The sequence below is a fragment of the Ranitomeya variabilis genome, chromosome 1 (assembly GCF_051348905.1).
Source record: "Ranitomeya variabilis isolate aRanVar5 chromosome 1, aRanVar5.hap1, whole genome shotgun sequence".
In the NCBI taxonomy this organism is placed as follows: Eukaryota; Metazoa; Chordata; class Amphibia; order Anura; family Dendrobatidae; genus Ranitomeya; species Ranitomeya variabilis.
In genome coordinates, this window is record NC_135232.1 from 799,497,589 (window position 1) to 799,522,192 (window position 24,604).

At 46.2% G+C, this 24,604-nt stretch overlaps 1 protein-coding gene across 5 annotated transcripts; it reads left to right on the plus strand.

Moving 5' to 3' along the window:
• The first annotated feature begins 1,689 nt into the window (after positions 1-1,689).
• Positions 1,690-23,267, plus strand: PLIN3 (perilipin 3). 5 transcript variants are annotated; one of them, XM_077273867.1, is made up of 8 exons: positions 1,690-1,814; positions 2,238-2,324; positions 9,205-9,427; positions 16,405-16,487; positions 17,356-17,641; positions 18,249-18,448; positions 18,517-18,636; positions 22,758-23,267. In XM_077273867.1, the coding sequence occupies exons 2-8, from the start codon at positions 2,268-2,270 to the stop codon at positions 23,094-23,096; spliced, it is 1,308 nt and encodes a 435-aa protein (XP_077129982.1). In that variant the 5' UTR covers positions 1,690-1,814; positions 2,238-2,267; the 3' UTR covers positions 23,097-23,267. The 5 variants fall into 5 exon arrangements, with proteins under 5 accessions (XP_077129982.1, XP_077130000.1, XP_077130009.1 ...); XM_077273885.1 differs by having other exon boundaries at positions 1,695-1,814; positions 9,232-9,427; XM_077273894.1 differs by having other exon boundaries at positions 1,811-1,890; positions 9,232-9,427.
• Positions 23,268-24,604: the final 1,337 nt, after the last annotated feature.

The window sequence follows — 24,604 nt, forward strand, 5'->3', positions numbered from 1 at the left end:
GTGGGAAATATGCATCCGCTGCCCCCGTTGTGCGGCGGAGAACACACTAGCGTCGGGAACGTCGGCCCGACGCGCAGCGACGGGTTGTTCCCGACGCTAGTGTGAAAGTAGCCTTAGCTGTTAGTAGGTCATTAGAGACTTTAGTGAGGGCAGTTTCAGTAGAGTGTAAAGAGCGGAAGCCAGATTGAAGAGGGTCGAGAAGAGAGTTAGGCTACTTTCACACTAGCGTCGGGCTCGGCCCGTCGCTGTGCGTCGGGCCGACGTTCCCGACGCTAGTGTTGTCTCCGCCGCACAACGGGGGCAGCGGATGCATTTTTCCAGCGCATCCGCTGCCCCATTGTGAGGTGCGGGGAAATGCGGGGAGGTGGGGGCGGAGTTCCGGCCGCGCATGCGCGGTCGGAAAAAGCGGACCGTCGTGAGCAAAAAACGTTACATGTAGCGTTTTTTGCTCCCGACGGTCCGCCACTGCACGACGCATCCGTCGCACGACGGGTGCGACGTGTGGCAATCCGTCACAATGCGTCGCTTAATGTTAATCGTGAAAAAACGCATCCTGCAAACACTTTTGCAGGATGCGTTTTTTCGGCAAAACGACGCATTGTGACGGAATGCAGTTAACGCTAGTGTGAAAGTAGCCTTATCTGAGAGATAGCGGGTAAGACAGGAGTGGACCAGGCATTCGAGGAGTTTTGAGATGAAGGGAAGATTAGAGACAGGTCTATAATTAGCGGCACAGTTTTGGTCGAGGGAGGGTTTTTTTAAGTAATGGATGTATGATGGCATGCTTAAATGAGGAGGGAAAAATACCAGAAGTGAGAGAAAGGTTGAATGGTTGTCCTTGCTTACCAATGCGTTCCCATAGACAGTAATGCGTTGTTTTGATGCACTCATCCGCATGCGTATGCCTGTGCATATTTTACGCAACGGGCGCGGCAAAACAACGCATGCGTACGCATCCACATACAAACTGAGGCCAACGCATGTCCCTGCGTACACAATGTTGAAGATAGGCACGAAAGACGCATGCAGATCTATACGGATCTGTAAGCAGCGCACAGCTACACTAATGTGAACCCGGCCTAAGTCAATGGGGGAATCAGTGTTTATTAGGGCTTGTTCACACGATCCTTTTTTCGCTGTGGATTTTTCAGGTCCTGATTTGTGAAACCCGCAGTGCAAAACCTGCGGTGGTTTTCACTGTGGTTTTCAGTCCTTTTTCTACTGCGGATTCCACTGCGGGTTTCCAGATCCATTTTCCTATTGGTGCTGGTGGAAACCCGCTGCGGAATCCACAGAAAGAATTGACATGCTACTTCTTTTTTTCCGCTGAAAATCCGCGCTGATTTTCAAGCCGAAAAAAGGATAGTGGGCACAGCGGATTTCGTTTTCCATAGGGTAACATTGTACTGTACCCTGCATGGAAAACGTCTGCGGATCCGCAGCTGAAAATCCGCTGCGGATCTGCAGCGAAAACCGCATCGTGTGAACATAGCCTTAGTGTCCGTGTCCATTTATAGGGCAATGTGAGCAGAGCCGTTAGGACTGGAGGTTGTAGAGGACAATGTGTGTGACGTGGTAACTAGTGGCAACCAGCTCTTTCTCAGGGAGCAACCTGACGTCACTTCTGACCAAAACCGCTTCTTATTAATCCTAAAGTTCTCACAGTTTATTGAACCCCGCCAATACTAGGCGTCTCCTCTGCCGACTCTCCCATAAGTCCGTCCCCTTAGCCCCGCCCTGGGACGTCTCCCCTTTAAATAACGACCCAGCGTGCGGAGTTGAAAGCTGAGGTAGAGCCACAGTGCACTTCGGCGGTGAGTGGGCGGCGGGCGCTGTGACCTGTGTGTCCTACCCGGCGTGGCTTGGACACGCGTGGTCGTCAGTATCGTGGTGACTGACTTTCTCCCCCGCTAGCTGGCTTTCTCCCTCTGACTTTCTCCCCCGCTGACTGACTGACTGACTTTCTCCCCCGCTGACTGACTGACTGACTTTCTCCCCCGCTGACTGACTGACTGACTTTCTCCCCCGCTGACTGACTGACTGACTTTCTCCCCCGCTGACTGACTGACTGACTTTCTCCCCCGCTGACTGACTGACTGACTTTCTCCCCCGCTGACTGACTGACTGACTTTCTCCCCCGCTGACTGACTGACTGACTTTCTCCCCCGCTGACTGACTGACTGACTTTCTCCCCCGCTGACTGACTGACTGACTGACTTTTCTCCCCGTGTCCTCAGGTGAAATCTCGGCTACCAATCTCTGGCATCATGGCAACTAACGGCGCGGACCAGGGTGCGCAAGTGTGTGAGAGTCCCGAGCTGCAGGTGAGTGGGCGGCTGGACTCTGTGGTGCAGGGCGCCCTGTTCTGTGCCATCGGCGCTGACGTTAGACGTGGCGATCACCGCTGCCCTTTGTATCTCCAGTCAAGGACTTGTGCTCTGGTTCCAGCGCCCGATCACAAGCATGTAGCGCCACCAGTGCCCTGTGCTACGGCTGCTCTACATCTTCTGGGCACATGTACCTCTGTGTTGTTGGGATCTGCCGCACAAGATTTGTCACTGCATCTTGGTGCCATGGAAACCATTGGGTAGACAGGATCTCTATGGAAGTGTCTGATTATTTGAGGCTGTGTAGTGATGACTTGCTGATCAGTGGGGTGTCTGCACTGATTGGCAGTGACACCAGTGTGCTGACTTACCCACTGATCCATTTACTCCCTGTGGGGCTGCACTCTGCTTTTTCCAGCAGCTCCATGGGAAGTGAATGGTGTTGGTGGCATTTTGCAATGCTCCATAAAGGTTCTCAAATCTGGTGATTGGTAACAGACACCCACCAATCAGAGTAGATAAAACTTGTAATCGCTAGAATCGATCACCCCTCCTTAACTCCTTCTTGACATGACTGTTTCATGTGTGGTGAAAAAAGTGCATTTCCACAACTTGCTTTTGATTACCATGTTCAATAGATGGTTGACATGACCTGGCAATGACTTTCCCGGTTAGCAAAATTATAAAAATGCCAATTTCTTAAACTTTCACTGTACTTATTAGTTCCCATAGGGGACCTGAACCCATGATCATTACAAATGCTTGTTATGTAGTAAAACAATGAACAGAAGCTGGTGTTCAGAGTAGTAGTCATGACCAGCACTGGAGTCTGCAGCAGACTGTTGTGGTATCTTATGAACAATACCACAGGGAATAATGTCAGATGACAGTGGTGTTTAAAGGGAACCTGTCACCTGAATTTGGCGGGACCAGTTTTGGGTCATATGGGCGCGGTTTTCAGGTGTTTGATTCACCCTTTCCTTACCCGCTGGCCGCAATATTGGCTTTAAGTTCATTCTCTGTCCTCCGGAGTACACGCCAGCGCAAGGCAATATTGCAGGCTTGGTTTCAGAGCTAGCATATGACCTAAGTCATATGTTGGTATGGGGTGTGAACGTCTATCAAGATGAGGCCTTGTCTGAAGGCATATCTAATGTGAGGTGTAAGGATGCCCATAAGAGTGGCATGGAAAGGGAGACTGATGTTGCCAGAGTATGAAGAATACATATACCTCTAACACTTAATGTATTCAAACAGGGTGGCTAATACAGAAAAGTAGAGCTTCTAAGACACTACAAGATCTTGGTTATAAAGAACTGTTTTTTCACCACTTATTGCAGAAGGAAACTCCAATCCTCTCAGAAAGGATTGATATATAGAAGTGTAGCCACTCCTTGAACACACTTGTAGATCTACAGAAGGCTCAAATGATGCAAACTCCTTAACATACTACATGGAAAGTGTCAGGATTTCTGAATTACACAGTATCTTCACTAGCCATTTGCATAGTCCATATTGCTGCCAAGATTCTTCCCAGAGAACATAGTATGTCCAGCTCCTGGTGATGTAACACCCCTATAACAGAACAACTTCTTGTTCCTATGCTTGGCATGAAGTCTCCTGCAATATCCAGGACTAACCACATTACGGGCCACGTGTGACAATGTTGAGGCTGTTGGTCCTGTCATGTGGATCTGATAGATATGGTTTGTCACTTGATATTGCAATACTATATTTAACTTTTGTTTAATACAGAGTTTGTTTGTTTTTTTTCCCTCCAAAATGAAACTCTGTTCTCATCAGCATCCATGAACTCGGGTTTTGTAAGTTCTGTGGGTTTTTTTTGTTTGTTTTTTTTTAAGCAACATGCAAATGGCATTCATATCCAAAACAGATCAGTTGCATAACTGGTGCAGAGGGCCCTATTGACTACACTTTGGGCCTTTAATAGTTTACTTGCACATTTTTAAACAGGAGACAGGGTTATACATGATGCCCCATAACCAATATGAGGGCCTTCTGCTTCCACTAATCGGTCATACAATGGATTGGTTTTGGACACTGTCCCATCTGTCTGTTTCTATAGCAGAACAAACATGATTCCTGTTGTGAAACCTTTTATAGTATAGGTTGTTGTGGTGGTTAATAATGGTGTGCCTTTTAGGAAGGCTATAAATGTGTGGGGTTTATTTTTTGGTCTGGAGCTTCCCCAGCTCACGTTATTGTGCAGTATTGGATATATGGAATGCAGCAAAGTACAGGAGGACACTCCAGGTAGCTTGAGAGAACCCGTGATATGTGTAGCTCTCTGTAAACTGCTATCTAGAGATCTACTCTTAATGGTGACCCTTGTATAACACTGCACAGAAGAGCAGATCTGAATGGGAGCAAGATGGGAAGTCCTGGAGCTTGGTATACTGCCTTGGTGTGATTTCAGTAGAAAAGATTGGATGTCATCATAGCGGTAATGGAGGAGAGGAGGGGGGGTCTTTGGGTGTCACTACTATGAGTGGGGCAGGAGCTGAATGTGGCTTGTGACTCACATTCAGCTATGGAAGAGGCTCCCGAGGTCAGAAAAGTTGAGGACCTCTGCTCCAGTCCCTGACTTGTAGCTCCCAAATCTTTGCCAACTTTAAAAATTGTGCACCCAGGATTAAACTATTAAGTTGGCAACCAGGCCTCAACCATGTGACTAACAAGTAGCATTAGGTTTGGCGGTAAAGAATTGGCCTGTAAAACAAATCATTCACTGTCACGCGGCGGGCGGGGGGGGTAAAGTCCCAAAAACATGTAAATTCCTGAATGCAATTTCCTTGGAGATGACCTCTGATAAGTTTATTCTTATTCTGCTCCCTTTGGTATTAAGAAATAACATGAACAAAAGCTGTCCACTCTTGAACTGGTGACGGCCCTCTTAAACCCCTTATATAATCTTATAATGGGGGTGGTGGTCCTGCAATATAATGTACTGACACTGTTTAACCCCTTCACTAGCCTTTGCTTTATAGGCACATCAAAGGTCGTGTTGCTAAACCCACATCTTTCCATGCACGTGTCAGCTGATCTAATCAGCTATGTGCCTCTATCAGCCAAGGGTGGTTCAGAGATTGACAAGTGAAATGCTGCTGTCAATCACTGACAGCGGTATTTAATATGTGCCAGCAGGAGGCATGGCACTGTGGGGTGCTGCTGGGTGTCTGCAGAAGACCCCATGCCTGTCATTGTGAACCTCCTATGAACACTAGCTGCTGTTACTAGGTTTTTTAACCATGTTACAAAAAACCCCTGCTAACACACTGCTGGTATCTAGAAAAATATAGATCTTCTTCAAAAGGGATAAATCCAGCAAAATTGCACTCTTACTGACTTCTCCTGCACTTTGTGTGCACATACCAGTTATCATCCACCTGTCATTGATTGTAATGGGAAGAATCTGCTTTAAGGGGTTACCATCCTTCAGAAAATCTGTCCCTGGTCAGTTTAAGGGTTAACCAAAAAACTGCACTTAAAGGGAACCTGACCCCCCCTCAGGCGTTTGTAACTAAAAGAGCCATCTTGTGCAGCACTAATGCTGCATTCTGACAAGGTGGCTCTTTTAGTTATTGTTCATTGCACTGCAGAAATACCGTAATCGCTTTTGGATTTGGTCCCTCATACCTGTGAAATCGCCAGGGAGGCAGGCCTCCCTCCCCCCCTCTTCATACAGACGCCTCCCAGTTGTCACTCTGCAAGAAGGGCGCCGCCTCCTCAGCGTTATTCAGTTGTCCAGGCGCCTGCGGTCATATTCTGCCTTGGGCATGCGCAGTTCTCGCTGCCCGACAGCTGACATCACTTGATGTCTTGTTTACTGTGCCTGCGTGCACACACAGCCCAAGATCCCCCTGGGTGCACGCAGGCGCAGTAAACAAGACATCAAATGATGTCTGTCTGCACATGCCCAAGACAGAATATGACCGCAGGCGCCTGGACAACTGAATAACGCTGAGGAGGCGGCGCCCTTCTCAGAGTGACAACTGGGAGGCGTCTGGATGAGGGGTGGGGAAGGCCTGCCTCCCTGGTGATTTCACAGGTATGAGGGACCAAATTCAAAAGCGATTTATTTCTGCAGCAAACAATAACTAAAAGCCACCTTGTCAGAATGCAGCATTGGTGCTGCGTAAGATAGTTTGTAACTAAAAGCCAACGCCTGGGGGGGGGGGGGTGACAGGTTCCCTTTGACTCGCTGTGCTAGGGTCCATCACAAAATGTCACTGCTTCTGATGTCTATTGCCTATAGTGCTGGCCTGTGTTTAAAAGTGAAACTAAGGCTACGTTCACATTAGCGTTAAGCTAATGTGCGTCGGGTTTGCGTCGGCGACGCATGCGTCATGCGCCCCCTATACTTAACATGGGGGACGCATGCGTTTTTTATTGTTGCGTTGTGCCACACATGCGTCTTTTTTGCCGCAAGCGTCGGACCAAGAAAACGCAACAAGTTGCATTTTTCTTGCGTCCGATTTTCGGCAAAAAACGACGCATGCGTCGCAAAACGCAGCGTTTTTGCGTGCGTTGTGCGTTGCGTCGTCGACGCAGCGGCGCACAACGCTAGTGTGAACTTAGCCTAACTGAAGTGGAAGTTGAGGGGTCATGATAGTCATGTGTTTATTTATGCATCTCACAGAAATCCTGTGGCTCATAGGAGTTCAGTGACCTCCTGTCTATAGGACAACATGTACTGGATTGAGTTAGGCTGGAAATTGTAACAGCTGCTCATATGGGAGGAATGTATGGATGAAGCAATTCACAGGCAAGAATCTGTGCAATTTAATGGAAATCTCAGTAGGATCAACCCTCTAAAGCAGTCTACATGGGCATGTAGGTCAAAGGAAGCTAAATTAAATAATCCCTTGATATCTGCAATCCAATGTTTTATTACAGACATATCAATGTCTTTATTATATGTAAATGAGCTTTTCCAGGCTATAGGCTGGACACTGAGCTGCATGAGACTCCACCTCCAGAGTATTTTAAATAAAAGGCCATTGCCAGTATGAGACTTCTAACTAACAGAGTAGTAGAACTGAACTTTGTCTAACAAACATGTTAGTAGCTGCAGATCTAACAGCTCTGCTGTACTGTAAGTGTCTGCCTGTGAGATGGAACCTGCAGATGTCAAGTATCATCACACAGCTCTGCAGAGAGCAGCCATTACACATCACATTTGTACCTCTGCCCATTTAAAGTAAGCTCTGGAGGCAGATTCTCATGCAGATCAGTATCGGGTCCCATAGCCTGGAAGGTTATTTCTGTATAAGATATCAGATCACTACATTCAGGTTTGGTCCTTCTGACAGCCTTAGAGGTCTATGTGCACACGTTCAGGATTTCTTGCAGAAATTTCCTGAGCAAAACCGGACATCTTCTGCAAGAAATCCGCATGCGTTTTTTGAGTGTTTTTGCAGATTTTTCCAGAGGTTCCCAATGCAATAATATGGTGGGAAATCTGCAAAATTAATGAACATGCTGCGCTTATTTTTTTTTTACCACATTGCATTTTTTGTTTTCACGAAAAAAACGCATCATGTGCACAAATTGCAGAATGCGTTCTAAATGATGGGATGCATAATGTATGCATTTTATAGTGAGAAAAACACGAAAAATCTGCAATGTGTGCACACAGCCGAACAGTGTATAGTGGGGAATAAATAGCTGGAGTGATGCTCTAGAGTACAGTGATAACATTGACTGTTAGTGAAGGCCAAATAGAAGTGTTATGGTTTAAAGGGCTTTTTTCTGGGGCTATATAGATCTCTTTTGCACTGATTTAATGGAATATACCTTAAAGGGAACCTGTCACCACGTTTTTGGAAGATGGGATAAAAATAGCGTTAAATAGGGGCAGAGGTGGGCGTTACATTAGTGTGTTTGTTATGCGTTTATTACCCACCTAAGTTGCCGAAATACCTTTGCAAAGTCTCCGTTTTCGCCTGTCAATCAGGCTGGTCTGGTCAAAAGGGCGTTGTCTTCCCCCAGATTTTGCGTAGTTTTCCGTTGGTGGCGTAGTGGTGTGCGCATGCCCAAGGTCCCGAATCCTCTGCCAGGGGATTTAAAAGTGCGCGCTGTTCGTTATTTCATTGGTGATCGGTGGGCGCGGCCATCTTCCTTTGGCCGCGCGTGCGCAGAAGCGGCGCTCTGCTGGCCGCGGCTTCAGGAAAATGGCCGCGGGATGCCGCGCGTGCGCAGATGGATATCGCGGCGGCCATTTTCCTGAAGCTGCGGCCAGCAGAGCGCCGCTTCTGCGCACGCGCGGCCAAAGGAAGATGGCCGCGCCCACCGATCACCAATGAAATAACGAACAGCGCGCTCTTTTAAATCCCCCTGGCAGAGGATTCGGGACCTTGGGCATGCGCACACCACTACGCCACCAACGGAAAACTACGCAAAATCTGGGGGAAGACAACACGCCCTTTTGACCAGACCAGCCTGATTGACAGGCGAAAACGGAGACTTTGCAAAGGTATTTCGGCAACTTAGGTGGGTAATAAACGCATAACAAACACACTAATGTAACGCCCACCTCTGCCCCTATTTAACGCTATTTTTATCCCATCTTCCAAAAACGTGGTGACAGGTTCCCTTTAAAGATGTCTTGGGATGAGATGAGTTCTGGCTTGAGCTGACTGATCCTGTAGGAGTCTCACACATGGCAAGAATCCACAATGGCTTTTATTTAGGGATGCAAGTTACTTCACTCGAAGCAAGTGTTTGGGAGATTTTGTGCTTGCGCCCACCCTTTCAAATTATAAGGTTGCATTTTATGATGCACATCTTTGACACAATAGTTAACGCATTTTGTTTTTCTTTTTTCATATTGCATGTCCTTTTCTTCCTGGGTCAGCAAAGTAAATTGTGTATTCTCCCACAGAATGTGGTTGACCGTGTCGCACAACTGCCTCTTGTCAGCTCTGCTTTCAGTGTGGTGAGTTCTGCATACAACACTACGAAGGATAGTCACCCATACATCCGTAACGTTTGTGATGTGGCTGAGAAAGGAGCCAAGACTTTAACAGATGTTGCTGTAACTGGATCAAAGCCTCTTATAAGCAGACTGGAGCCACAGAGTAAGTGTAATAAATGTGTACCTGCATTAATCTGAAGGGTAAAACTGCTTTGAGTCCTCCTATAAGAGTATTGATAAACAATGCTTAAAGGGAACATGTTAGATTTTTATGCTGCCTGAATAACACTGGCTTGTGCTTAATTTTATTTGGAGAGTTAGGGTATGGCTCCACGGTCCGGAGTGGCGGCGGTATCGCCACAGCGGCGAAGCCGCTCGGCGCTAAGCCCCGCCCCCTTTCTGGGACGCGATGATGCCGGATGTGTACAGTACACATCCGGGATCATCGCACCCCTCGCCATAGGGCCCTGTGATATGTCTTGCGGGGACGCTGCGTCCCCACAAGGTGTACGGACATGCTGCGATCTGAAAAGACGCGCAGCATGTCCGGAGTCGCAGGGCCGCCGCGTGCGGGTTTCCACGCATAGTGGAGACGGGATTTCATAAAATCCCCTCCACTATGCTGGAACATCTGGACGCTGCTTGTTTGACGCTGCAGCGTCAAACAAGCAGCGTTTACTTACCGTGGAAACATACCCTTAATCAGTCCATTTTAACAGCAGTTAAGGTACCGTCACACTAAACGACTTACCAACGATCACGACCAGCGATACGACCTGGCCGTGATCATTGGTAAGTCGTTGTGTGGTCGCTGGGGAGCTGTCACAGACAGCTCTCCAGCGACCAACGATCAGGGGAATGATTTCGGCATCGTTGAAACTGTCTTCAACGATGCCGAAGTCCCCCTGCAGCACCCGGGTAAACATTGGGTTACTAAGTGCAGGGCTGCGCTTAGTAACCCGACATTGAATGTGTCAGCGCCGGCAGTAACAGCGGTGACGTCACCGCTGTGCTCTGCTTTACGGCTGGCGCTGACAGTCAGTGCAGGGAAGCTCTCGGCAGCAGCGCGTGCATTAGCAGCGCTCCTGCCGAAAGCCGTTTTAACCCTGGGGACGTGACAGACATCAGAATGTGAGTATGTAGTGTTTGTTTTTTTGTTTTTTACTTTTACAATGGTAACCAGGGTGAATATCGGGTTACTAAGCGCGGCCCTGCGCTTAGTAACCCGATATTTACCCTGGTTACAAGTGAACACATCACTGGATCGGCGTCACACACGCCAATCCAGCGATGACAGGGTGATCAGCTACCAAAAAATGGTCCTGATCATTCCCCAACGACCTCCCAGCAGGGGCCTGATCGTTGGTCGCTGTCACACATAACGAGATCGTTAGCGGGATCGTTGCTACGTCACCAAAAAGCGTGACGTTGCAACGATATCGTTATGTGTGACTCAGCCTTAAGTAACATTATCTCCCCAACTTATTTATGTCCACAAAAGGATCAGCTCACCTTTGTGGTTATAAATCAGCTGAGGATCCAAGGAACAGAGCAGCTAAACTCCTGCCAGAATGACCACTGATGGATTATCAACACTACATTCTACATCCAGATATGTGCAGGGAACTGGCTAAAAAGACACTGAAGGGTTTTTCTATTCGCCACGACAGCACCCACTGAGAGAGGGGATCCGCCCCCGGGAACAGGAAACCCACAGAGATAAAAGGGGCGGCCCCCCCTCGCTCCTCAGTTGGTTTCCTGTTCCTAGACGGGAACCCACAGAGAAGATTCTATGGATCAAGAGGAAAACCCGCCTGGACTGCCGCCTGTACGACTCTGCTGAGCGGCAGGGGCTCCAGAGCGGGTAAACAGAGACGGGGGGATGATCCTGTGGACCCCTCATCTGCTGATGCTGTCAACAGTCTCCCTGCTGGGACACTGTTGTATGAGGCCACCGATGATGCGGAGCGGCACCTACCTCGTCCAGCCCGGAGGTCCTGGGCAGGTAAGACGATATACTCCTGGTGGAGCCGCTGTGTGCTGGCGTCTCCCCGATGTCCTGCTCCCTCCGGAATGGAGGTATTGAATTGCAGCATGGCTGCAGGTGCAGCACTTACCGGCGCGTCTTCCAGCGTGTAGCAGAGACGCCGGCGCATGCGCAGTAGCATCGGCGTCCCGGAAATGCTTGGTTGAACTTCCGGGGTCGCGAGGTCGGCCAGGGCTCATCTATAGGCGCCATTGCGGTTGCCGGTAATTACTTCAAGCATCTGCAGCTGGAGAAGGAGACTGCGGGCCACACACCTGGGCTAATCGCTAATCTCCTCTATTGATCAGGTACAAAAAAAAAAAAAAAAAAGAGGGGGAGTGTTTTCTCAGCTGTGAGGCACAGGATCGGTGAAAGTCAGGCCGCTCTGCACCGAAAGCTGATCAAACAACCCGGCAGACGGTATTTAACCTTACTCCTGGGTGAATGCGTAGCTGGCTTTATGGGGGCTAATGGTAGTTTCTCCTACTTCTATCTTATAGGGTAAGCGGACGGAGAAATCTAGGCACAAGCAGTGTGCGATGTGTAATGAGCCCCTGCCGGACTCCTATATTAAGAAATTATGTCAGAGTTGCATAGATTACACCTTGCAGCAGGAGAGTTCGGTCAGGATGAAGGAGATTCGTCTCATGATAAGGGAAGAACTTCAGTCCTTGGGAGGTAGTCCGGCGGTGAATGTTGGGAAAAGAACCAGGAAGGCGCCTTCTCCTGCAGCAGACACGTCAGCAGAAAGTGGGGAGGTCAGCTCAGACGTTTCTCAAAAGTCCGGCTCCTCGGATGACCAGGATTACGTCTGTTTCCCTACAGACAGTGTAAATCTAATTAAGTCAGTGAGAGGTACTATGGGGGTATCAGAGTCTAAAGAACCTCAGGACGCTATGTTTGCTGGTCTTTCACAGAAGAAAGGCCATGTATTTCCGGTGAATCAGGCCATCAAGGACCTGGTTAAACGGGAATGGAATAAAGGACAAAAGGGGTTTGTGCCAGTCTCGTGTAAAAGGCGGTACCCCTTTGATGAGGACTTGACCACTTGGTCCAAAGTACCTAAAGTAGATGCGGCTGTGGCATCCACCTCCCGCCGTTCCTCCCTGCCAGTGGAAGATGCAGGTTCCTTATCAGATCCTATGGACAGGAAGTCTGACACAATACTTAAAGTCATGGGAGGCCTGTGTAACTGCCTTTAAACCTGCAATTGCAGCCACATCTACTAGCAGGTCTATGCTAGTTTGGCTCGACCAGCTGGACCAAAACATCAAAACTGGGGTATCCAGGGAAAAATTGCGCTCTGCTATTCCTTTAATTAAAGGGGCTGCGGCATTTATTTCTGATGCCTCTATTGACTCACTCCGTCTAGCGGCCAGAACGGCCAGTCTTACTAACACGGCTCGTAGAGCCTTATGGCTAAAAAACTGGAAAGGAGATGCCCAGTCCAGGTCCAAATTGTGTGCCATACCCTGTCAGGGTGAGTACCTCTTCGGAACAGTATTAGATGAAATACTCACTAAGGCAGGTAAGGAAGAAGGGGTTCCCTAATCCCTTTATTCCTTCTTACAGAAGGGCGTTCAGGAAGCCACCATTCGGCAAGAAGGGAGGCTATAAAGACCGGTGGAATAATAATAAAGAATTTAAACAAAAAGGAAATTTGTTCAATAAACGTCCCTTTAAGCCAGCGGATAAATTCCGTTGACCCGGTTCTGCCAGTGGGAGCTAGACTTCTACAGTTTGCAGAGCAATGGAAGAAAATAACGGTCAATCCATGGGCCATCAATTTAGTATCTTCAGGCCTCGTTTTAGACTTCATCCAAACACCTCCGGATTCCTTCCTTCTTACATCCTTAAAATCTAGGCCTCAGCAGGAGGCCCTGGAAACGGAAATTAAATCCCTCATATCCAAACACGTATTAATAAAAGTGCCACCATCCCAGATAGGGAAGGGCTTCTACTCCCCCCTATTTCTAATTTCTAAGCCCGATGGCTCTTTCAGAACCATAATCAATCTGAGAAAATTAAATTCCTTTATAAAACCCAGAACATTTAAAATGGAATCTATTCGTTCAGCTATTAAAAATGTTTCCAAATTGTTACATGGTAGTATTGGATCTTAAGGATGCTTACTACCATCTCCCCATACACCAGTTACACCAACAATTTCTCCGAGTAGCAGTGGTTATAGATGGGCAGGTCTGTCATCTACAATACCGGGCTATGCCATTTGGTTTATCCATGGCTCCAAGGGTTTTTACCAAGTTACTATCAGAGGTAATGTCCTTCCTACGAGTAAGGGACACACTAGTAATTCCGTATCTAGATGACCTGTTGATTGTAGGTAGAGATTCCCTACAGTGTGAGAAGAGGTTGGGGGAAGTAGTTTTTTCTTTGCAAAAACTGGGCTGGATTATAAACTGGGAAAAATCCAGGCTCCAGCCTGTGACATGTCAGAAATTTCTGGGGCTCCTATTGGACTCAGTTGACCAGATATGTAGGCTTCCTGATGAGAAAAAGACCACCATAATACATAAAGTGAGTATAGCCATCAGTAAGCGTAGTATGTCATTGAGGAATGCCATGTCTTTATTAGGTTCCCTGACTTCCTGTCTTCCCGCTGTCCAATGGGCGCAATTCCACACCAGACAGCTACAGAAATTTGTATTACAAGAGGACATTAGGAGGGAAGGAAGGCTGGATGACACAGTCGTTATAACGTCAGATGTAGTACACTCCCTTGCATGGTGGTTAGATTGGGACAATCTATCTAAGGGAGTTTTATGGGTTATCACTCCATCCACTAACATTACCACGGATGCTAGTCCCGATGGCTGGGGGGCACACTTTCAGGATCAGGTAGCCCAGGGTCTCTGGTCTTATGCAGAGCTTGAGAATTCCTCTAATGTAAAAGAGTTGAAAGCTATATTTTATTCCCTGCTCCACTTTCTCCCTCAGCTGAGAGGCTCTCACACAAGGGTCTTCTCCGACAACACAACCGCAGTGGCCTATCTGAACCGTCAAGGAGGTACTCGGTCAGAAAATCTTATGGGAGTTGCTTCGGACATCATGGAGCTAGCCGAAGGTCACCTACTATCCTTGTCGGCAGTACATATCAGAGGCATAGACAACCTTCGTGCAGACTTCCTCAGCCGCCACACTCTGCATCAGGGGGAATGGATGCTCAACAGGGAAGTGTTCAGGTTGATAACAGCCAAATGGGGTGTACCCCAGAGACTTGTTCTCCACACGAGCAAATCGTCAGGTGAGGATGTTCGCCTCTCTATGCAGAGAGGACAATCCGGACATATTCGATGCCCTCCATATAACATGGGCATTCGACCTAGCCTATGCATTCCCCCCCATGGAATCTACTGCCTGTGGTCATAAGAAAGATAAGGGAAGAAGGGGCAAGAGTTCTACTGATAGCCCCATTCTGGCCCAAGAGGCCATGGTTTTCGTGGCTCAGAGCGATGTCCATTTCAGACCCCTGGATTCTGCCTCAGACCAAAGACCTTCTATCTCAGGGGCCGTTCCTACATCCTCAAGTAAAAGGAATGAACTTGACTGTCTGGAATTTGAGAGGCAGTTACTAGAGCTTAGAGGATTTTCTAGAGGATTAATAAATACCCTCATGAGGAGTAGAAAGCCTTCCACTACCAGAATTTATGTTAGGATTTGGAAGAAATTTCTTGAATTCCATACTGCACATCTCTCTTCGGAAGTTCCTATATTCTCAATATTAGAATTTCTACAGAAGGTGGACTTGGGACTCTCGGTTAGCACATTAAAAGTCCAAATTTCGGCTCTAGGAGCTCTGTTCAATTCTGATGTTGCAGGCAATAGATGGATATCTAGGTTTATTTCCGCTTGCGAGAGATCAAAACCTATTAAGGTACCACAGATTCCTCAGTGGGATCTGACGTTAGTCCTGGATGCTTTGACACAAAGCCCTTTTGAGCCTCTTCAGACAGCCTCATTGAAACTTGTCTCATTAAAAACGATATTACTAGTGGCATTAGTATCTGCCAGAAGGGTGAGTGATCTCCATGCCTTATCAGTAGATCCTCCATTCCTATCAGTGACTTCTGACAGAATAGTTTTAAAAACAGATCCATGTTATCTCCCTAAGGTAGCCACTAGTTTTCATAGGTCTCAGGAGATCTTGTTACCTACCTTTTATGAGAACCACTCGACTCCAGAAGAAGCTAGGCTTCATACCCTAGACGTTAAAAGAGCTATTCTAACCTATATAGAAAGAACTAGGGACTGGAGGGAGAGTAGGGCTCTCTTTGTGTCTTTCCAGGGGAAGAACAAGGGATCCAGAGTCACAAAGTGCACACTGTCGCGCTGGATCCGGGATGCTATAATCTTGGCGTACAGATCTAAGGGAAGAGATCCTCCTCTGCATATCGGAGCACACTCCACTAGGGCCGTATCGACTTCCTGGGCAGAAAGAGCGAACGTGCCAATACACCTTATATGTAAGGCTGCAACTTGGTCTTTGCCTAATACCTTCTATAAGCACTATAGACTAGACCTATCTGCTGCTTCTGATCTAACCTTTGGGGTATCGGTTCTCGGCTCAGTTAACCCACCCAATCTATAATCTCTGTAAATCTCTCAGTGGGTGCTGTCGTGGCGAATAGAAAATACCGGATTACTCACCGGTAATGCTCTTTTATAGAGCCCACGACAGCACCCATTCGATTCCCTCCCTTTTCTTTATTTAGTTGCACGTGGTGTCTTGTAGGGAGATGTATATAGTAGAGTAAGATGATATGAAGTTGTAAATATGTGTATATATAACTAAACCTGTTAAACTAAAAAACCTGGCGGCAGTTCCTCCTTATTCTCTGTAAAACAACTGAGGAGCGAGGGGGGGCCGCCCCTTTTATCTCCCTGTGGGTTTCCTGTTCCCGGGGGCGGATCCCCTCTCAGTGGGTGCTGTCGTGGGCTCTATAAAAGAGCATTACCGGTGAGTAATCCGGTATTTTAAGGAAGCAAAATGCATGTTTTTTTTTTTTGGTTTTTTTTCCTCACCTCTTTATCATTCTCCTACCAGTGTAGATCCAATTCAGAATTAAAATGTTAAATGTATAATGTCTTTCTAGTTGCCACTGCTAATGAACTTGCCTGCAAAGGTTTAGACAAATTGGAATCCACATTGCCTATTCTTCAGCAGCCAACTGAGAAGGTATGATTGGACTTGTCTGTAAATGTTTAGTGAACTAAGTACTTGGAACCAAAATTATTTGAACTAGGGTTGCACTTGGGGGCATTGAAGTGCCCTGATTGAATGTGGCATGTTTAATTCCTCTTAAGGACTCTTTCCATCAGGTACTTCCCTCATACACAAAGGATGTGCTATACATGTGTAGATATGGGTGCCATTGCTGGAATCCACGCTTATCAAGAAGGTCACTGTTGCAAGCTGCTTTTCAGAGCAGTGGTTACATTTTCATACAAATGTGTGGGTACACTGGCAATTTCTCTTGTGCTGTAAATTTATACATAAAGCTTTAAGGGTATGTGCACACGATGCAGAAACGCTGCAGAACTGCACTGATTTACAGTACAATGTAAATCAATGTGGGGAAAAAAGCTGTGCAGAAACGCTGCATATTTCAAAAGTGCATATCACTACTTTTGTGCAGTTCTGCAGCATTTCTGCACCCCTCCATTATAGAAATAAAATCTGCACAAAAAAACGCAGTAAACGCAGCTGCGGATTCTGCCAGGCGATGCAGATTTTGTGCAGAAAATTCTGCACCTCTTTTCTTGCGTGTGCACACAGCCACAGCTCAAGTGTTTAACTTTGAGATTGCTATTAGCTGGCCTTAGCCATAACTGGAATTGCTCGACTTAGGTGATAAAACTGGAATAGTGTGTGTAGTAGCATTAGAGTACTCGCAAGACAAATGAAAAGGTATACCACTACTTTGCAGTATATGTAGCGGCAGTATGGCAATTTGTAACATGAGTCTTGTGATCCAACATGATTATGTATTGGACCTCTGTATTAAGCACTCAATAGACCACATATTGTTTATGAATTTCTGCAGGTAGTATCAGACACAAAAGAGCTGGTGACTGGAGCACGTGATGCAGTAGTTGGGGCTGTGACTGGCACTGTGACAGGTGCCTGTGATACTGTCACTAGTGCAGTGTCTGGTATAATGGGCTTGGCAGCTGGTGCGGTGCAGGGAAGCGTGGATGCCACTCGGTCAGTGGTCTCAACAGTGATGGACACACAAGTAGGCCAGTTTGTGACCAGCAGTCTGGATACAGTCCTGGGAAAATCTGAAGAGTGGGTTGATCATTATCTTCCCATGACAGATGAGGAACTATGTAAGTAACTGAATTCAATAAATAATGTTCTGGTCTGCTCTTCCCCACTTGTGGTACTCATCAGGGTGGCTTCACTACTGCTTCAATCAGTTGTACTACACAAGTGGCACTCTTGAGAACTCTTGTAGAACCAGACTGGCCTTCATTAGGCTACCTGTTTCTCAGACTATTACATTACTAAACAGTAATTATGCCTAATAGATGGGCTTGGGTAAGATGGAGTCCCCATTGTTACATACTAAACAAAAAACCTTGGTTTTGTAGTGCTAATGTACCATTTATGATGGCATGTGTACCATCCCAGTTTTGTAGTCATACCATGTGGTATCTATTCTTCATGCTGTTTATGAAGGGTCATAGTACTGTTTGCACTTGGGCAATGCAGGTACCCATTTGGTAAGACTCCTGGCTTGCTTACAAACATCTGTACTTGTGATGCCTCATGTTGAGTTTAATACTACTGTAACTAGCAGCACAGAGGAAATATTGAGCAGTTGCCCATTGCAGTAAACTAGCATTTAGCAGTATCTTGTAAAGTGCAATTAATCTAGTCATTCCTTACTATGGAAGAGTGTCTTCTTGTCACTGTTGGACTTTCCATTTACAGCTCAGCTGGCCGCAACTGTAGAGGGATTTGAAGTCGCTCCGATTCAACAGCAAAGAGAACAGCAAAGTTATTATGTTCGTCTGGGTTCTCTGTCCTCTCGTCTCCGTCATCGTGCATATGAGCATTCTTTGGGCAAGGTGAAGAGTGCCCATGTCAGCACTGTGGAGACCCTAGCACAGCTGCGCCAAACTATTGACCTGGTAGGACTATAAACCGCTTCCCTCACCCCCCCCTCATTTTGTTGAAATAAAAATGTTTTTCTTGTTAGATGGAGATGCTCAAGCATGGTGTACACGGTGGCCAAGAAAAACTGCATCAGCTGTGGCTTAACTGGCATCGCAAGCAGTCTGTAACTGAATCTCTAGATGGGGAGAGAGAACCTGAACAGGTAATGTGAAAAGTGAATAAGTCTATAGAGTAAAGCTATGAATAATGCATAGGAGGAAAATTACCTACACTAGATAAAAACAGATCAAAGGACAGTCTCTGAGAACAATTATCCATAATAGGTTACCATATTTTTCAGACTATACAATGCACCACAAATTTTCTGGAGAATGGGGGTCCAGATTCAGCTTACCGGTGGAGGAGTGGTCCAGGCTGGTGCAGTGGCCTCTGGTAAATCCCATCCCAGGCTGGTGCAGCGGTGCTCTGGGGTTCCCAGTGGTTCCGCAGACATTGTGACAGGTGCGGCAGGCACCGCCAGGGTTTTCTGAATGCCTGGAGGCATCAGCAGATCCATTGCTGCGATGCGGTGGCCTCTGGGGTAAATGGCCACATGTGCAGCAATAGATCTGTAGGGGGGGCCTCGGGCATTCAGAAAATGTAGAGTTCCCCTGCACCAGCCTGGGAAGGGAGGCTGCATCGCCCTGCTGCATTGGATCCAGACTACCGCCACAGTATCTTATTCCAACTATAAAATGTGCACCCCCCCCCCCCCCCCCCAATATTACTATTTATTTTTTTTTTAAAGTCTGAAATGTAATTCCTGAAAAGGTAGTAAACTACCTGAGAGCCGTTTTCAATCTGTTGGGAGGTGCGGTTTTTAAAGTGATATCACTTTTGGGGTTTTCAAATACCGTATATAGGACCCCCAAAGTCACTTCAAACCTAGATGGGTCGCTCAAATAAATTTTGTTATGTTTCCAAGAAATTACTGCCACATTTTCAAACATCCTAAAATGCAAATAAAATAACATTTTACAAATGGTGCTGACGGAAAGCCAACATGAGATTTATTAATGTTTTTCTGTGGTAGGACTGTCTGGATTAAAGGGATAATCATTCAAAGTTTGAAAGTTACTATATATATATATATATATATATATATATATATATATATATATATATATATATATATATATATATTCGTATAAGCCAAGATTTTCAGCCCAAATTTTTGGGCTGAAAGTGCCCCTCTCGGCTTATACTCGAGTCATGATCGGTGGTGGGGTCGGCGGGTGAGCACTGTCATATACTTACCTGCTTCCGGGGCTCCTGGCGCCCCCCCTGCACGTCCCACTGTCTCCGGGTGCCGCAGCCTCTTCCCCTGAGCGGTCACGTGAGACCGCTCATTAGAGAAATGAATAGGCTGCTCCACCTCCCATAGGGGCGGAGCCGCATATTCATTTCTCTAATGAAGCGGTGCCGGTGATCGCTGATAGAGAGAGAGGCTGCGGCACCGAAGACAGGCAGGGGGAAGGAGCGGGACGCCGGGAGCAGGTAAGTATGACATATTCACCTGTCCTCGTTCCACACGCCGGGCGCCGCGCCATCTTCCCGGCGTCTCTCTGCACTGACTGTGCAGGTCAGAGGGCGCGATGATGCATATAGTGTGCGCGCCGCCCTCTGCCTGATCAGTCAGTGCGGAGAGACGCCGGGAAGATGGCGCCGAGGAGCTGCAAGCAAGAGGTGAGTATGTTTGGGTTTTTTTTTTTTTTTTTTTTTTTATAGCAGCAGCAGCACAGCTTTATGTGGAGCATCTATGGGGCCATAATGAATGGTATGGAGTATCTATTTCTAATTTTGAAATTCACCGGTACCTGCTGCATTTTCCACCCTAGGCTTATACTCGAGTCAATAAGTTTTCCCAGTTTTTTGTGGCAAAATTAGGGGGGTCGGCTTATACTCGAGTCGGCTTATACTCGAGTATATGTGTATGTATGTGTGTGTGTGTATATATATATATTTTTTTTTTTTTTTCATCTTGTCAGATTTTTGACAAACACAAAATAGATCGCCCTAAATTCCCCATTCTCATACTAGTGTGCCATGAACAAACACTCAATCACTGGGATCTGTTGTATTCCAGAGTTATTACCACAAAGTGACAGTGGTCAGATTTATAAAAAAAAAAAAAAAATTGTCCCATCACTAAAAGGTTAATCTGACTCCTCTAATGTTGTGTAATGGGGAATCTGTCACCAGGAGGTGCAATAGCCTCAGCACTGCTTCACTGTCCCAAGGGTCATGGAAGGTTTTGGCAAAAACTGCAGTTAAATAGGACATCACATATACAAATTACCAGGGCTAGTCCAAGAGGAGTGCACTCTGATGTACAGTCTTAGGCCCCCTTCACACACCTGTATAGGAACAGTACCAGTGCCTTTCTGGAACAGAAAATAATTACAAGGCTTCTGCTATAATATACAGTGTTAAATACACGGATGCCATCTGTGTGCTGTACATGTTTTACACACACCCATAGACTTGTATTGGCCCTTTTCATTCGTGCTGCCAGAAGACATGTCTGGGTAGCTTAAGGCATGTATGTAAAAACATGGACATGTGCACAGCAGCATAGGTTATAATGGGTACATGTAGCATCCAATGCCACATACTTCAAACACAGGCATATGAAGGAGGCCTTGGACTGGGAGAATCTGATGTCCCAGCCAAGCCCTCTCGGAATCCTGTGCTCAAACTCCAGCACAAGTGCAGTAACCAGAACCATGTGCCACTGCCTGCTTGAAATCTTGGACTGGGGCATTGATCTCCTGCCTAAGCCTCTTACCAGGCATGGACTGGATGTGTCAAAGGACAAGGTTGGTATGGCTTCAGTGGCAATTTGCTTCTCTGCCTAGAGCTGTGCTCTAAGCTACAGTCTCCCTTGTCCTGGTGGCTGGCATTTCTTGTGCAATGTCTGGCTGCCCAAGAGTTTTTATCACCAGTGTTCAGAGCACAGTACTAATACTCACGCTGCTGTGCTCTGACTCTGTACTGTAGAAGTGTAAAGCCTTGTGCCATAATAGATCCACTCAGTCTGTGTAGCTAATCCTATATTCTGAGATGGAGTCAGCTGAGCTGTGGTGCTGATCTGAGCAATGCATTGATTGCTCTGGTCTATACGATCTCCACTGCCAGTCCTCCTCAGTGACAATGTCTACATCTTGATATTGCATTCCAGTCACGAATGTCCCTACACTGACCTTTGAAACTTAATTCTACCGTATCTTATTGCAAATGCCCAGAAGGGGAGGAGATGTTGCACACGTGAGCAGCAGGGCTGCCAACCTACTGGAAAATTCAATGGCCTAAAATTTTTACCTACATTTGACACGCCCCTAAAGACCAGAATAGGAATATGCTCGGACAAAAATTATACTGACCTGTCTGATCTATAGATATCCAATGTAGAAATCTGATCAAATGTTAAAAATGCTAGAAGTCTAGCAATAACAAGCAACATAAAGCACACTTGTATAATGCAAAGAACCACATGTACCTCAGTCCTCAATACAGTATTGTCACCACACATTGCTCAATACAGAATTATGGGCCCCATATATTGCTCCATACACAAACTTTTCTCTCCCCGTTCCGGTCAGGTCTCCTCCTAACTGACATCTTGGCACAGAGCACGCTTTAGTGACATTGGCACTACCTCTGCACTGAGACAGTCAGAATGACTCTGAGCAGCGGACACCAGCATGCTGGCATAGGGCCCGCCTGACTACCTGTAGTGAAGAGACCCAGCTCATCAGCCAGCACTGCAGGCAGGTCTGCAGCAGAATGCTGCCATTTTTTCCAGAACTAGGTATGCCTTGTTAGAAGTGGATAGTCTTCAAATGCACCAGCCTTCTAGACTGGCTCGCATACATTATGTAGTCTCCAATTCACAACTTGTTGTAATCCTAGTCATTGGGCTTCACAAACTTTAATTTCTAAGTGCCTCTGTACCACACACCTAGCTACAAAAAAAAGATCTTAAACACTGAATATTCCTTAGCTTGGGTCTCATACAGGTGGAAACTAATGTGTTTATGGAGGTGATTAAAACTAATCGTGGAACTATGAAGGCTTTTAAATTAGTAGCCTAGGAGCTGATCCCAACAAGGACATCTGTATTGAGTCCGCATTATTTGTTTACTTGAATGCACGGTTTCCTCCATGTCAAAGGCACTGATAGGAATTTTTGGATTATCATTCATTGTTAGCACTGTGGAATAGATCATGCCAACGTATGCTTGTTTAAGCTTGCTAAAGTGCTAATATCAACCTTTCTTGCAGCCTCTGGATTCTCGTGTGCTAGTCATGACCCGTACACTGACCAAGCAACTACAAACCACCTGCTTTACTCTGGTATCTGGGGCACAAGGCCTACCAACTAACATACAAGACCGAATGCAACAACTGCGGCAAACTGCTCAAGACCTGCATTCTTCTTTTTCTTCTGCTCGCTCACTCCAAGATATTTCCTCAGGAATTCTGACTCAAAGCAGGGAACAAGCTGCAAAAGTCCAAGACCATGTGAATGAGCTTTTAAGCTATGTAGTTGCAAACACTCCATTAACATGGCTGGTGGGCCCCTTTGCCCCTCAGCTGGTTGAGCGTCCAGAAAATGCCTGAAAAGATACCATAGGTGATCCTGATGTCCCAAATGTTTGCACTTAATTTTGAAGGTGATATTGTGTGACTTCTGCAGTTTGCTATTGTTCACAGCTTTTCAATTAGTACTTGTGTAACCTTCAATTTTCTGTACTTGTATGGCAAGATTCATAAAACATTCTATGCTCTGCATTTCTGAGTTGTGTGGTTTTTTTTTTTTTTTTTTTTTTTTCTCTTCACATGATGGAAAGCAACCAGGATTGCCCGTAGGGATTACTAACAGTGCCCTTTTTAATCTAATTTAATGCGTGTGATTATGCTTTACTCCTTAGCAGCCTCCACACATGGTAGATGATGGCTCTTGTGTAGCTACGGTCTGAGCTGACTGGCATTTAAATGTAGCAGTTGCCAGGGCATGAGGACAGCTTCATCTATCCTACCTTGCTCTACCTGTGACTTGACTGTGGGGCATTGATCAGTTTGTCTCAACTTTATACTCTTGTTGGCCTCGGCCACAGGCTACACTTTATAGCAGACCACAATGTTTATATTCACTGTATACTCCAGCATATGCTATATGGCATTCAACTGATCCCTTAAAATGAACCTTCAATTCTTGCATGTACATAAACACACCTGCTTACCACATAACCAAGCCATGAAATCAACAGAAGAAATGGCAACACAAACCAATTACACCTTCTGTGCCTCCACCCCCACATAGCCATTAAACCCCCAACTCTATGCAAGTTTGCAATTGATGTAAAAGCAACAATATTCTCCAAATCATAAAACTCACTTAATAAACAATGAAGACCATAAACTAAACTCAAGTGTGAGTGAACTCGCCTATTCAAGTATGAGTGGCAAAAATGAACTTGTATGAATGTGCAAATTGCCTCTGCGGAAAAAAAGAGGACTTAACTCTATAGCGCCACCTATTGGAAGTAGCGATCCTACAAGTGGTATGTCACTCTCCATAAAGAGAATCGTTACCCCTTAGACCCCAGTCCAGAGCCTCTCACCTAGCCAAATAAGTTCTCAGGCTTCGCACTGACGAGGGCCAACAGCCCGAAACACCGTGTCTGCAAATTGAGATACTGATTTGGCTTTTATCGTAAGTCATATTGCACAACTCGTTAAAGGGTTGATTGACTTGTAGGATCGCTACTTCCAATAGGTGGCGCTATAAGAGTTAAGTTTTTTTTTTTCAGCAGAGGCAATTTGCATATTTAAATTCCCAGAGGAGCATTGCACGGCGAATAAGCCTCCTTACCTTGACAAGCCAGCTGGTATGTCACTCTCCATAAGGAGAAACGTTACCCCTTAGACCCTTTGTATGAATGAGTTTTAACATTGAGAAACTGGTCTTTCAGACCTACTAACTAGTGTATGAAACAAATGCTAACACAGATGATCATCTGTGTCAAAATGAAAATGTTTAGGCACTGATTCCAAAGATAGTGTTTTCGTAAGATGGTTTGGCCAAATTCAAGCAGAAAAAAACAAAATACGTTAGGTAGTTGTGT